General features: G+C 37.9%; 1 protein-coding gene across 1 annotated transcript in view; it reads right to left on the bottom strand.

The window, feature by feature from the left end:
* Nucleotides 1–16,443, bottom strand: part of LOC107561761 (collagen alpha-4(VI) chain-like) — a gene marked incomplete at its 3' end in the record, with an annotated part of 31,287 nt that overhangs the window by 3,061 nt on the left and 11,783 nt on the right. The window contains exons 2-3 of the mRNA XM_016246236.1: nt 1,421–1,513; nt 717–1,325 (exon numbers count right to left, since the gene is read on the bottom strand). Coding sequence (XP_016101722.1) covers nt 717–1,325; nt 1,421–1,496 — 685 coding nt within the window. The remainder of the gene's footprint in view (nt 1–716; nt 1,326–1,420; nt 1,514–16,443) is intronic.

Here is a 16,443-nt window from a genome sequence, read left to right as displayed (position 1 = left end):
TCTGTACTGAGTTAAGCTTTAACCCTTTCCTATACCAACTGTATGCGTGTGTGTGTGTGTGTGTATGTGTATGTTAGACCAGTTTATGTGTTTATGTAGTATGTTAGACTAGTTTAAGTGTTTATGTAGTTAATAAAACCTTACTTGTATCACACTTGACGTGGTTCATTGTTTGCTTATAACTGGAGTCACTTAATCACGCAGATTTATGCTACAAGCTTTTGTAGAATTGTACAGTAAGAAAGTTATTTCCCTTAACCAGGAAATTAACGTTCTTAGAATTGACAGACAGTTGACCCTGAGAGGTCAGCTAAATATCTACAGCGGATCTAAATATTCATAATTAATTATAACTAGTTATGATTAATTATTAATATTTCCTCATGAGCTGATTCGTTAAACGTAATATACTTTATTTTTTTATAAATGATTAGACTTGCACATGGCAGATTATCAAAAACCCAATTTACATTGACAGAATGCTCTGAAACTTGCTTGGAATGTTTTTGATTTGATACAAATATTCAAACTATATAACCTTCGGACTTCAAACTAACCCTCAAAATGTTTTAAACACCCAAGCAAAGGCTTTGTCAAACTTTTAAGAGTTTAAGTAGTTTGTTGCTACTGATTTCTCATCAGGTTCTCTCACTCAAAAATTTCCAGTAAAGCTGTGACCCAGAGAAGCGCGGCAATTTTTCAATGTAATATGTTACCTTTTGACATCAGGGTGACCTCTTTTTGTGCTTCCTCTACAGCGGTACACACTTTCCGGATTACACTCTGAGAGATTCCCTGCAGAGCTGCAAAGTCTGATACGCTGTAGGCATGCTGATCATACGGCTCGCTCGCGATCTTTCTCAGTAATACCTTGTTTGCATCTTTGATCTCTATGACGAATATTTTGATTCCCCTTTGCCTCAGATCCTGAGCCTGTGACTCGACCTCATCTTGAGAGTCACCGTCTGTGATAACAATGGCAATCTGAGGAACATTCTGTTGTGCTCGACTTCCAGCCTTTTCAACAAAGTGTTGTTTCAGCATGAACTCCAAACCCTTGCCAGTATGCGTCCCGCCGGTTTTATAATGAAGATTTTGGATGTAGCTGAGAATTTCCTCTTTGTTCTGGTAAGTGCTGAGCGAAAATTCAGTATACGGTGTGTCACTGTACTGGACCAAACCGATCCTGATTCTGTCAGGAGCAACTTCAAATTTCTCTACAAGCGAGGAGATGAATTCACGGATTTGTTGGAAGTTCGTCTCCCCAATACTGGTTGAGCCATCCACCAGGAATACAATGTCAGCCACTGTCTCCTGTGTACAGACTGAGAGAAGGAAACCTGAGACTTTTAATTTCATCAACAACCAGACCATACTGAATATACAGTAAATAATCTAATCTAGTAAATCCTGTCCCTACCAATGTTTTGGCCATTGCTGACAAGAAAACATAATGACAGAACAAGGAAGTCAAGTAATCCCCACTCCTTCTCCATGCTTGAGTTCCCTGTTCCTGAAAAAAAAGCAACCATTGGGGTTAAAAGTTTCTGCACAACTTGCATCACAAAACAGAATTGCAAATACAATATGCATTAAAAAAATTACACACTTCAGCTTTAAGAAAGATATATTAGGTCAGTAGGGATGTTGTTATACAAGTAGAAAAGACAGATCTTCCCATTTTCCCCATGATCTTTCCTGTTTTGTATGAAAAACAGAATGTTTGTAAAAATGGTCAGGTTGAGATGTGAAAGCTACTGTTTTTGCATGTTACTGGTCAACAACAACTTATGTTCTTACCACACAAGGGCCTTCCCTTACGAAAAATATGTTTATTCAAGGGTGCTATTAGTATACTTCTTTTAAACATAAAATAGTTTTGATGTAAACTAGTTGTGTACTCAAAGTGTACTACTGTTATACTTAAAGTATACTTAAAAGTATACTTTTATATACTAGAAAGTGGGCCAATTTAGTCTCAATGAGTATTGAAATAGTACACTTACAAGTATACTACTAGTACACTGATATTTGTATACTTACTACATAAAGTTTACTTAAAAATATACTTGAACTTTACTTAAGTATACTTACTAAAATAAACTTGAAGTATACTACTTTTTGGTAAGGGTTGTCCAAAATGGCACACTTCATGTTTACTTGTGTAAACAATGGCCATCAGGTAAGCAAAACCACAAGGAAGAGTCAGATCAAACTTAATGAAATGGACACCAGTACAGCATGCATGCAGCAACATTTGCCAAAATTAAATTTCAGTCTTACAGATTTGTTACACTGCAAACAAATTGAGCAACTAACAAAGCCTAGATGGCCAGGCTCCATACCTAGTCATATATTTAACACATTCTTAGATACAAAAATATGTAATGCATGCATGTCATGTTTATAAGATGACATAAAACACATCCACTGCTGTCTGATTGTTTACCTGGGACTGCACTGAGAGGGTTCTCCTCATGTTTTTGGCACAGCGCCTTGTAACTTTGATCTAGAAATGGCGCACCTTGTGGGTTGTTCACATACTGCTGTAGTGAGTATGTATCAAAAGGGATGCATGTATGAACTGTCATCCAGCCGTGTGTCATCCACAGCTCATTGATGTCAGAGGGGACCGGAGACTATTGAGCATTGTTCACAGCGACCGCAGGGCCACAGTCCGACAAATCACCAGCAGCTACTACAGCAGTGGTGACCAGGGCAATGTGTCACTGCACACAGTTCATCAGAGCCTTCTGCATGTGGGCCTCTGTAGCCAACCACCCAGACAAGTCCCCATGTTAACTGCACACCATAACCAACAAGCATGAAATGAAATGTGGATGATTGGAAGAAAGACGCATGACGAATAAAGATTCCAGGTGCATCACATTGACGGGCGTGCACAGATACGTTAATTACCAACAGAGGCTATGGCACCTGGATGCACTGTTCACTGTTCTAAACAGTACTGGGAAAGGGTTCTTTCTGTTTGTAACAATAGCAAAACCCTTTTTAGTGCTAAATAGAACCTTTTATAGGATTCCATAAAGAACCATGCTTTGAAAATGCTATATAGGACCTTAATGGTGTTATAAATAAACTTTTTAGTGATGTTTTATTTTCATTAGTATTAGAATATTAGTATATTTATATCATAATATTAGTATTATTCATATTATTTGTATATATTATTTATTAATATAGTTTTTTACCCCTCTATCTCCTTGGTATTACAATATCTTGTAGCATCTATCAGGGTTTTATATAAAAACAACAACGTGTCAATTTGGTACTTTTAGTTTTTTAATGACGTAATGAAATTGTAGCAAAAATGACAGTGCTTTAACAACAGTTATTAGCAGAATACATCAATAAATGACAATTTACATTGAACATAAATAAATACTTGAAGTAAAACAAAATAGACACAGAAGTTCCAGTGAAATGCTGCATTTTCATAATTCTCTATGATGCCTTTAAGTCCATCATTATGAGTATTTTGGTGTGACTGAGTGCCAGTTTCTCTCTGCAGATGCTGAGGTTGTAGGATGTGACATCATCTGAAATGCATAACTGAGTTTAGAGTTGTCTCCTTTCATTTGTTTTTGTAAAAACAATTGTTTATGAAGGCCAAAAGTAGTAAAAATTCTAACAATATGAACCATAAATATTTTTGTTACTTAATTAGTGGTGAAGAGGAGAGAACTATCCTTAATTGAACAAAGCTGGTCACACTTACATGTTCTCTTAAACTAAAAAGAGAAAAGACATGACTGGTCTGAGTTGGAACCAGTTACAATTTGAAAGTTATAATTTATAGACAATTTAAGAAAGAAATCATTTACCTGTTGAGAGTGTGTTGACAGTCTGGTTGAGCTCCAGAAAATCAGTAATGAGCCATCTTTTTTTATAGTGTAGCCTCTGTTAGGGTTTTACATTAAAACAACAGCTGCAGCATGTTGTGTGAATTAGGTACTTTTTTTATTGATGTGAAATTGTAGCAAAAATGTTAGTGCTCTTAACTACAGTTCTTGGCTGAATGAGGTTGAGCTCCAGAAAATCAGTAATGAGCCATCTTTTTTTATAGTGTAGCCTCTGTTAGGGTTTTACATTAAAACAACAGCTGCAGCATGTTGTGTGAATTAGGTACTTTTTTTTATTGATGTGAAATTGTAGCAAAAATGTTAGTGCTCTTAACTACAGTTCTTGGCTGAATGAATGCATTAAAGGGTTAGTTCACCCAAAAATGAAATTTAGGCTGCGTTTTACTCTGCCACTCAGCGGGTGTTGCATCGTTTCAGTCCAAAGAACTTAAATAAAACTCGCCCATCCATAAAAAAAGTGTCTCACACGGCTCCGAGGGGTGAACAAAGGCCTTCTGTAGCGAATCAATGCGTTTTTGTAAGAAAAATATCCATATTCAAAACGTAATAAACACTTTAATGTAGCTTGCGCCAACAGTTGTACACAGAAGCAGTTCCGGGAGCATGACGTATGAGGTCAGCGTTGCGCATGCGCCGGTGAGTCTCGTGAAAACCATCGTTTGTTAACAGGATCAAAGGAAGCAAAGTTTCATTACTTTAGCAAAGGAAAACTCAACTCAAACTTAAACTTAAAAAAAAATAAAAAATACATAATAATAGTAACAACAAATATCATACACAGCTAAAAAACATTGTCAAAAGCTATAGAAAACAAATGAGTTTTAAGCGAACTCTGAAAAACACCCAAAGTTGGAGAAGTTCTAATAGACAGAGGAAGGGCATTCCAGAGCCTAGGAGCTGCCACAGAGAAAGCACGATCCCCTCTACATTTTAGACGTGATCGCAGAACCATTAGGAGTAGTTGTTCATTTTAGCGCAGAGATCTGCTGGATTGACGGACAATAATTAAATCAGTAGTCAGGTGATAGACCATGCACAGCCTTAAAAACCAGTCTCCTCTTGGCTTATATCGAAATCCTCTGACATTCTTCTTTACAAATCCTCGTTTTGTACTTCTAATTCTTGACTGTTTTGTTTTGATCTCTCCCCTGCGTTTCCGCGTGCATCACTTCTGAGCGGCGCATGCGCAACACCGACCTCATACTTCATTCCCCCGGAACTGCTTCCGTTTACAACAGTGAGCGCAAGCTAGATTCAAGTTATTACGTTTTGGATATTTTTCTTACAAAAACGCATCGATTCGCTACACCCCCCGGAGCCGTGTGAGACACTTTTTTTTATGGATGGGCGATTTTTATTTAAGTTCTTTTGGACTGAAGCAATGCAACACCCGCTGAGTGGCATTAAACAGCATGAAAGATCAAAGAACATATTTATATAACTCCGACTAGATTCGTCTGAAAGAAGAAAGTCATTTACACCTAGGATGCCTCGGGGGTGAGTAAAATGCAGCCTAATTTTCATTTTGGGGTGAACTAACCCTTTAATAAATGACAACTGACACTGAACATGAATAAATACATGAAGTAAACCAAAATAAAAACAAAAAATAGATGTGATGAAGACCAAGTTCCAGTGAAATATCTTCACAATCCTCATGCCTTTAAGTCCATCATTTTAGTGTGATTGAGTGGCAGTTTCTCTGCAGATGATGAGGTTGTGGGATGTGACGCATCTGAAAGGCAATAAATCGCGATTAGGCAGAAGCTGCGATTGTCATGCGTATCTTTCAGTGAAGCACAGTTCTGTGATCAGCAGTAAATATCCATCCGAAGACCAGAGGGCGCTCTCGCGCTGAAAATCCAAATATGCCCCGAAGAACAAATCCAGGAAATACCTATGGCTGCAGGTGAATAAACAGAAGATTGTACTGCTTTCATTGATTCAACGTGACTAATAAACACACGACTACGGCAATATATGGTTTATCTGAGTTATTATTACTACAATTTTTATCGTAACGAAGTATATCTATAATGAAATGCTAATCGACATAGGCATTATCAATGCTTAGAATACAATGAAATATTGTGTGCCTTAATTATTCTGTTTAAGAAGCCACATCATCTCACAGAAGGATTTATTTCAAACACTCGACTGACATTATGAAGTGAGTTTGGAGTAAAAACATGTTATTAAATGTGGTATTTTCACGTGCTCTCAGATGGAGCAGCATTTACTACACAGAGCCGTAGTTCACTGAGAAGATACGCAAACAGCTGTCATTATCACAAACGATTTTGTCGATTTCATAATCCTACGATTATATCGTCTGTGAATATGAACGCAATTTTGCATAGCTTGTCAGAGAACTACAGCTCTGTGTAGTAAATGCTGCTCCTCCTGAAAGCAGGTGATGGAGATTTACTACTAATCACAGAACTGGCTTTACTGACAAAATGTGCATGACAATCGTAATTAATCGCGTTCGATTAATCGTGCAGCCCTCTCTGTTACTTACTTAGTGCAGGAGAGAAGCTTAACAGAGCTGCTCACACTTATATCTGAGAATAAAAACTAAGAGGAGCGAAGAACATGTTTGTTTGGAAACCAATTACAATTTTAAAGTTAAATTTGTGTTTAAATTTAAGAATGAAATCACTTACCTGTTAAGAGTGTGTTGACAGTCTGTTTAGTTGGATTGCTGAGCACCAGAAAATCAGTAATGAGGAGCTTTCACAGTTACAGATTTGAAAATCAAAAAGGCAGGAATAAAGAACCCTAAACTTTAACACAAAGAACCATTTCAGCATAAAAGGGTTCTTCATGATGCTATGGTTCTAAATAGAACCGTTACTACATGTAAAGAACCTTTAAAGCACCATGTTTTTTATAGTGTTGGGTTTTCTTTATAGTGTTTTCTTGGGACACTTTATAGGCCCCATCCCATAGCACAATCCCTGACTGCTGTCAGGTATCTGAACATCATTGTGGACCATGTGTGCCCATTCATGGCAACTGTGTTCCCTGCTGGTGATGGCCATTACCAACAGGATAATGCACTGTGCCAACACTGACAGAATTGTCAAGGAGTGGTTCGAGGAACATGATGGTGAATTTCTAAAGGCAGGAATAAAGAACCCTAAACTTTAACACAAAGAACCATTTCAGCATAAAAGGGTTCTTCATGATGCTATGGTTCTAAATAGAACCGTTACTACATGTAAAGAACCTTTAAAGCACCATGTTTTTTATAGTGTTGGGTTTTCTTTATAGTGTTTTCTTGGGACACTTCATAGGCCCCATCCCATAGCACAATCCCTGACTGCTGTCAGGTATCTGAACATCATTGTGGACAATGTGTGCCCATTCATGGCAACTGTGTTCCCTGCTGGTGATGGCCATTACCAAGAGGATAATGCACCATGCCAACACTGACAGAATTGTCAAGGAGTGGTTCGAAGAACATGATGGTGAATTTCTGTTAATGTCTTGGCCTCCAAATTCACCTTACATGAACCCTGTGAACAACTTCTGGTTATAGTTTTTATAAGAATGGTAAGCATTGCGAGAGAAGCGTTTGTATCCCTTTGCCTCAGTAGTAGTATCAAAATTACCAGTACAAAGTGGATATTTAAATTGTAAATATGTGATGTTACCAGTCTTTCTACATTAGATACACACTGATAAGCAGCTGCATTCAAATAGAATCAGTGTATCATTCGTTCATTAATTTTTTTTTTATTTAATATTGAAAGAAGAAAAATTAGAAAAAGACTCATATTTAGTTAGAGTGTGTTGACAGTCTGTTTAGTTGGATTGCTGAGCACCAGAAAATCAGTAATGAGGAGCTTTCACAGTTACAGATTTGAAAATCAAAAAGGCAGGAATAAAGAACCCTAAACTTTAACACAAAGAACCATTTCAGCATAAAAGGGTTCTTCATGATGCTATGGTTCTAAATAGAACCGTTACTACATGTAAAGAACCTTTAAAGCACCATGTTTTTTATAGTGTTAGGTTTTCTTTATAGTGTTTTCTTGGGACACTTCATAGGCCCCATCCCATAGCACAATCCCTGACTGCTGTCAGGTATCTGAACATCATTGTGGACAATGTGTGCCCATTCATGGCAACTGTGTTCCCTGCTGGTGATGGCCATTACCAAGAGGATAATGCACCATGCCAACACTGACAGAATTGTCAAGGAGTGGTTCGAAGAACATGATGGTGAATTTCTGTTAATGTCTTGGCCTCCAAATTCACCTTACATGAACCCTGTGAATCCAAAAAGGGTTTGTGCTACATCACCACCACCACCACGCAAAATACGGGAACTGGAGGACCTGCTGTTGACATTATGGTACCAGATACCAAAGGAGACTTATCGCCACCTCGTCGAATCAATGCCAAATGATAGTTATAATAACATGCTATCAATAGGAATAACATTTTGCAAGACTCAATCTTACATCCATAAAAACATGAAATGTTCTTTATTTCCCTGTCAGCATGTGCCCTCCCATGTTAGCGATCCTCTATAAAAAGGAAAAGTGGTTTGGTCTTATAGCAGAGAGAAGGAATGAAATCTGCAGGACGGCAGACAACTTCTGGTTATAGTTTTTATAAGAATGGTAAGCATTGCGAGAGAAGCGTTTGTATCCCTTTGCCTCAGTAGTAGTATCAAAAATACCAGTACAAAGTGGATATTTAAATTGTAAATTTGTGATGTTACCAGTCTTTCTACATTAGATACACACTGATAAGCAGCTGCATTCAAATAGAATCCGTGTATCATTCGTTCATTAATTTTTTTTTATTTAATATTGAAAGAAGAAAAATTAGAAAAAGACTCATATTTAGTTTTTTTAATTTTTCAAAAAAAACAAAAGAAACATGAAAAACAAGAATTCAGCTTGATTTTTTTTTATTTTCATTCAGGGGAGAAAAATGAATAAACAGCTTGAATATTCTCTTTCTACACATGGACGGGAATGCAACGCCCTTTCTGCTGATTGGTCAGCCAAAGATCAAACAGTGTCGTCAACAGTTTCACTTGGCAGAATAATAGTCCTCCGCCGCTGCAGTTGTACAGATTCTTAACGCATATGTTGCAACTACATTTCTTTTTTCTCATCAAACAACCAGACTAACGAATAGCTCGACACAACCCGTACTGGGGCAGAGCCAATCAGGGTAGGTCCGTGTACTTTAGCGTCCATTCGTTTTTCGTTTTTTAACCCAGAAATGAAATACAGAAAATGCGGTTTCTTCTTTAATGGTTCAAACACTGATGAATAGAATAAGCAGACAGAAACTAATTTTCATTATTCAAAATTCATATTTCATTAAAAATCTTAAAAATTATGTAAAGCTTGTTTTTAATGTATATAATTGCTAAATTTTTTTGCGTCTTTATACAGACGCTAGCACTCTCTCGCGCTACTGACATGGCTACCATAACTGCTTTATGAAAACCTTTAGCTTCAATATTTTTATGATCTTAAAGTGCCTCTATTATGCCCCCTATTATTTATAAGGTTCCTAGTATTGTTTTAGGAGTCTCCTACAATAGGTTTACATGCATGCAAGGTCAAACAACCCTTTCGTTTTCTCAAAATATGCATTTAATATCACCTCATTTTCCAACGATTCTCAAACGATTTGTTCGAAGCAGTTCTAATATTCAGTCTCTCTAAACCCCTCCTATGGTCGAGCCCAGGGGCGTCATGCACTCATTATTTTTGAGGGGGCACAAGTGGGGGGGTCGTCATGTGACACACAGCAGCCAATCGCACTGTGGGGTTTTTTTTTCTTTCTTTTTATTCGAAACATTCTTTTTACTGACATTTTTACTGAGTTTACTAATTATGTATGATCATTGCTTATTCCTGAGTGATACTGTCATGCAGGGGCAGTGTTGTTATAACAGCTTGTTTTGTAAACTCTTAGGGAGTACACAATCTGAATCCAGTCCCCTATAATGCTGAATACATGGGACATAAACTACACTTGACCAAAATGAGAAGCTGGTGATGTTTGGTGTGACACATGTTGTGGCAGTGGGTGGATTCAACAGCCAAATAGTGGCCTATAACACCATGCCTGTTAAAAACTATTTTAACAATCTATCAGAAAGTTTACAGGTGTATACAAGTTCCATTTGCATTTTTTTTATTATTATTTTGTATCAGTTGTGAAAGCGAAACTACTTTGTTTGGCCTTCCAAAAGAGGACGATATCCGCTTCGTCATGCCAAGAGCTGATCCGTGCTGGTCGCTGAGGAAATACATCAATATCACGCTGTGGATCGCCGGATCGGCTTTCACCATGGACGAAGTGGAGTCCAGCCCAGGGTCATCACATGTGGTTGCCGCAAGCCCGCCGGACACTCCTTCGTCGAATCCGCCGGCCGCACCGTTCTCTAGCCCGTCCGCCGCCACTCACTTAAGCCGGCCTCCGCTCACTCTAGCCCGCCGTGTGTTTCATTGTGAAAGCGAAACTACTTTGTTTGGCCTTCCAAAAGAGGACACGACTAGAAATCAGTGGTTAATTTGTATTTACAACTTATGTTTGATGATTCAAACGCAAGTTTTGGGCAGTGTAGAGTAGCGCTTGTTGTTTGTCATTTCTCCGATCACAAATGCAGACATGGTTTTATCTTTACGCGGCGCGATGCAATGCAATGCGTAAAAAGACAGTATAAGTCATTATAATCTGTATTATGTCCCTACTGGATGCAACAAATGCCTCGTTTATAATGGGTTTTAATGTTTTTGTCTCGCCTGACAGGGCATCATCACAGTATGTGAGGGGCGTAACATTTCCGTCACACATTTGAGGTATTCGGCCAATCACAATGCACTGAATAGCTGGCCAATCAGAGCACACCTCGCTTTTCAGACCGATGTGAGCTTTGTAAAAATCGACGTGTTTCAGAAAGGCGGGGCATAGAGGAGAAACAATAATGTACAGTATGTGGAAAATAATGTGTTTTTTTTACCTTAAACCACATAAACACGTTTCATTACATCACATACACAAAATAATGTTCTTTTTAGCATCATCATATGACCCCTTTAAAAATGAGAAGTTGTTCGTAAAAATATATATTCTTGTGGAATTATAATGTATTCTAAAAATGTTGAGAAACATAATTGGCTGGCCAGTACAGGTTAGATGGAGTACATTTGACTTTTTTTTTTTTTTTGCTTTTTCCTGACTACACAAAACTAGCTGCTGAAACAAAGCAATTTTTTAATTATATTTAATTTGCATGTGAACCAGAGAAGGAGAATAATAAATCAATATCCATAAAAAGTTTATATTTTCCACAATTAGCTCTTAAACATAAGGTGTGTTTTTGTCTCAACAGTAACCACGTAGAGTACAGTTGAGAGTGTAGCATGGCATGGTTCACACGAGAGCAGCATGTCAAATAGAGAGGTTTAAAGCCCGGGACACACCAAGCCGACGTCAACCAACTAGCGAGAGAAGAAAGCGAGAAGGGTCTGGCTGCAGCCTTGCGCTTGCACTCTCAGACTTGCACTCTCAGACACTTGCGCTTCCGCTAGCGAAGTCACTTGCAGTCTTTTAAATTTTTTATTTTGTTCTATTTATTGATTACTTTTGTTTGAATCTCTCAACATTTTACAACAGTAGCCAGGTGGTGAAGACAAGAAAAAATTAACTAAATTACGAAGTCACTTGCAATCGCCACTTGCACTCTCCAATACCTGCGACGTCACTTGCAATCGACACAAATCGTGCGTGTTGCCAATGGAGACAAGACGCTGTGGTGGTGATTAAACGATTAAAACTAATTTTGTACTATAACGTACAGGGTCCTTCAAGAAAAAGACAAGACCCGCAAGTCCGTGGCTACAGAACAGCAGAATATGAACGCAATGCCCAAAGTCTCTTGTTAAGCGTTTTCCTCCTGTAGAAAAACAAACACTTAACATGGCTTAATGTATTGAGATACATTAAGTGCAATTAAAAGATCAAATTCGATATATAGTTATTATTTAATGTACTACAAGGCAAGCAGATGACCATGAACACAATGCGCAAACTTTCACTTGTCCTCCCATACAGCAAAACGCTTAATGTGGCATAATAACGGATGATAAAGACAATTCGGTAGCCTATATGTCTTGTTGTTGACTCCAAGTATATACCAGCAAATATGAACGTGCATTATGAAATGCATTAAGTGATTTTAAAAGGATCAACTCCGTACAGGCAAGCAGACGAGCCCAGAACGCAATGCATTAAATTGCACGTTAAAATTTTTTCTCCCATAGAAAATCATTATAAATAAAACAGGTAATGTAGTTTAATGGACAAAGACAATGGTATAAAAGAGCTGTAGACAGTTTATTCTATATGGAAAAACGCTTAACTTAATAGCATCTTAATACATTAAGCCATGTTAAGTGTTTATGTTTTTCTACAGGAGGAAAACGCTTAACGAGAGACTTTGGGCATTGTTGTCATTGTAAAAACATGGACATAGTGTCCGTGACGTCACCCGTAGGTTCCTGAACAGGTTTTTGAAGCTCAAAAGTGGGCGGAGCCAGCCGTCGCCATCTTGGCAGTGCGTCACCGCACGTCACTCCCGGATAATCGAAAATGGGCAAAAAGGCAGGAGCTGGTTGCTGAAACCACGCCCACCTAGCTCGACGGTGGGGACAGTTGCGGCAATCCACCTGACACTCAAGTGGCCACGCCCTTTATTATGCAGAAGTTTAAGGCTTAATATAATTTAAACGGATGAGTTATAAAAAAATTCACCCCCCCTCACAGTTGTCATGAAGGGCAATATTAGCTATATAAACCAAAATAATTTTTTTAACCAGGCTGTAAACATGTTTTTTTCTGCTGTAAAGTTGGGCATTTTAACACGGGGAGTCTATGGGACTGACTCCCTTTTGCAGCCAGCCTCTAGTGGCCAGTTGATGAATTACAGTTTAAGTCACTTCCTTGTTGGCTTCACGAGAGAGAGCGGGAAGTTACCGCTCGGCTTGAACACACCAAACAGACGACAGCCGACTGCAAACTAGAGCGTGCATTCTGCGCCTGCGTGAGAGGATATACCTTTCCATAACCTGTAGGTGGCAGTAGTTTGTGTTGTTCCAAAAAGGGAAACCAGAACTAGTACTGTATACTATACAGATTTGATTAGAAGAATTTAGTTTTTATGCTAGTAGTATATAATATGTTCGTTCATCCAGGCCTCACACTCCATCCCAGTAGGTGGTGGAAATGCACCTTAAGCTGGTTTGCCAACCACCATTAAACACAAAAGAAGAAGAAGAAGAAGTACTGTACACCGGCAGGCGGTGAGTCGTTGGGACCACGCGGGGGACGGTTGGCAACAACTGGACTGTGAATGGAAGGAAGTGACGGATTTGATAGCGAAGCAGGAAGAATGGAAGTAGGTAGCGGGAAATTTAAAGACTGGAATTCGGTAGACATTAAAACTAATCGAAAGCATAGACGGCATAAACAAAAATCCATCTCAAATGGTAAGGGTACGGACAGTGATCAAGGAATTGGATAAACTACAGTGGAAATCGATAAGCAATACAGAGAATACGAAGTAATAATGTAGCTAGTGCAGGAAGGATCATCATTTGGTAAGTGGAATTCAGTTCAACTTACAGTATCACTAAATAAACTAATAGGAGAAATTAAAAGTGCAAGAATTATGCGAGATGGAGCATTACTAATGGAATGTAAAGACAATACCCAACAAAATAAGGCCGCCAAACTAAATAAAATCGAGGGACAAAGAGTGGTCATTACAAGGGTAAAAAATAAGAAATTTGTCAGAGGAGTTATCTCTGGGGTTCCTACAGCCGTAACAACTGAACAAATTAAAGACAGTGTAACTGGAGCCAAAGTGGTTGAAGTAAAACGTCTGAAAACAACAAGAAATGGGAAGAAATGTGATAGCTTAGCGGTGATGCTTAAAATAGACAGTGAAAAGTTACCGTCTAGAGCAGGGGTAGGCAAGTTCGGTCCTAGAGAGCCGCAGTCCTGCAGAGTTCAGCTCCAACCCTAATCAAACACACCTGGACAAGCTAATCAATGTCTTCAGGATTACTAAGGCTATAGGCAGGTGAGTTTTTTTTCAGGGTTGGAGCTGAACTCTGCAGGACTGCGGCTCTCTAGGACCGAACTTGCCTACCCCTGGTCTAGAGTATACATTGGACATAGGAGTTATGAAGTCAAGTCATACGTTCCTCCACCACTAAAATGTTTCAAGTGCCAAAAGTATGGACATGTTGCAGCTGTGTGTAGAGGCAAGCAAAAAATGTGGAAGGTGTGCAGGAGAACATGAGTATGGGAAATGTGAAGAAGGAGCAAAGCTGAAATGCTGTAATTGCGGAGGTGAACATAGTTCAGCATACCGAGGATGTAAAATCAGTAAGAAAGCAGCAGAAGTTCAGAGAGTGAAAACATCTCAAGGGATCTCATATGCAGAAGCAGTGAAAAGAGAACTGGTTCAGTCAGAAAGACCAAAAGAGAAGGAAACAGAAGGTATCACAAAGAGTGCATGTGATGGTTGTGCCAAGATAAAGGAAGATACGTTGATAGTAGGCAAAAAAGATTTTATCGTATTTATTGTAGATGTGATCAACTGTACAGCACAAACTGATAAGAAAACTGAGAAAAATCAAGATAATCATGAGATCAGCAGAGAAATATCTTGGAATTAAAGGTCTGCAAAGGGAAACAATAGAGAGTATGTTGGGAGGAGTAACTACTAGTTTTCAAATATGGGATGGAGATACTGCAGTACATTAAATATACTGCAGTGGAATGCAAGAAGTTTAATTGCCAATGGTCAGGAGTTCAAACAATATGTATCAACTTTACAAAATAAACCTCATGTCATATGTATTCAAGAAACATGGTTGAAACCAAAATGGGACTTTGTATTATATGGATATAAAGAAATAAGAAATGATAGGAAAGACAGAAGTGGTGGTGGTGGTAGTGGTGGTGTAGCTATTTTTTTGCAAAATGGAATTAAATATAATGTAATTAATATTGGGAGCGAGCAAGAATCACTAACAGTAAAGATCTGGGTAGGGCAAGAAGATATCACAATTATTAACTTTTAAAATCCATGGGAAAGGCTTGTTTATGATAAACTGAATACTATTGGAGGACAAATAAAGGGTAAAATAGTACACTGTGGGGTAGTAGTTATACAGATCCAAATGGCATGAGTATAGAAGAGTTTATTGACGAGAAAAAAATAGTGTGTATAAATGATGGAAGAGGAACTAGATATAACAGTTATCAAAACAAGGAAAGTGTAATAGACCTGACCTTAACAACTAGGGAGATTGCGGGTATCACAAAATGGGATGTTTTAAATAAAACATGAATTGGTAGTGATTATTACCCCATAATGATTATAGTTGGAATAGTGGTAAATCAAGATGAATGAAGGAAAATAGCTAAATGGAATTTTAATAAAGCAGATTGGGATACGTTTCAAATAATTAATCAAATTAAACATGAAGAACTTAGGCACATAGCTGAGGTGGACGAATTCAATGAACATCTGGTTACAATAATTATACAGTCAGCAGAGGAAGCAATCCCAAAAAGTACAGAGGGAATGAGGAGAAAAAGTGTTCCCTGGTGGAATGAAAATTGTAAGAAAGCGATTAAAAATAGAAATAAAGTATTTAGACAATTGAAAAAACATCATTCGCTGGGGACACTAATACAATACAAAAGAGCACAAGCAGTAGTTCGGAAAAATATAAGAACAGCAAAGTGTGTGTATTGGAAAACTTTTGCAATACAATAGGAAGAGAGACACAATTATCAGATATTTGGGGAATGATTAAAAGAATGACTGGCACAAAAAGGAAATATGAAATACCAGTATTAAATCAAAATGGGAAAATGGCAATTAGTGATATGGAAAAAGCTAAGATGTTGGCGCAAGTGCTAGTAAAGACACAAAGCTCTGAAAATTTACCAAATGCAGTTAAGCAAGAAAGAATTAATACAATGGCGGAAAATCGCAATATAACAGAAAAAAGAAATATGATAGAGAATGATACTGATCTATCTTTTACTATGTCTGAATTAAAGAAAGCTATATAAAATTCAAAGAAAACCTCTCCGGGAAAAGATAATATCTGTTATACAATGTTAGCTCATATGGAGGATAGTATGCTTGATATAATTTTAAAACTTTTTAATACAATATGGGAAACAGGAAAAATCCCTACAGTATGGAAGCAGTCTGTTATAGTACCAATATTAAAACCTGGAAAAGATTCGTCTAGTCCTTCAAGCTAGACCAATAGCATTAACCTCTCAGTTAGGGAAAACAATGGAAAGGATGGTAACAGATCGACTAACATTCATGTTAGAAAAGGAAAACCTGCTTTCCTTCCGAAAAGGAAGAAATACTATGGATGCTATATTATGTCTTGAATCAGAAATTAGGAAAGCTAATCACAGGTAATTTGTTTTTCTAAGAAACACAAGAAAATTTCATTAAAGTTAAATGACCAAGAAC

Source organism: Sinocyclocheilus grahami, unplaced genomic scaffold (assembly GCF_001515645.1).
Source record: "Sinocyclocheilus grahami isolate Dianchi unplaced genomic scaffold, SAMN03320097.WGS_v1.1 scaffold791.1, whole genome shotgun sequence".
NCBI classification, from domain to species: Eukaryota; Metazoa; Chordata; class Actinopteri; order Cypriniformes; family Cyprinidae; genus Sinocyclocheilus; species Sinocyclocheilus grahami.
This window is presented reverse-complemented; position numbering and strand designations above follow the sequence as displayed.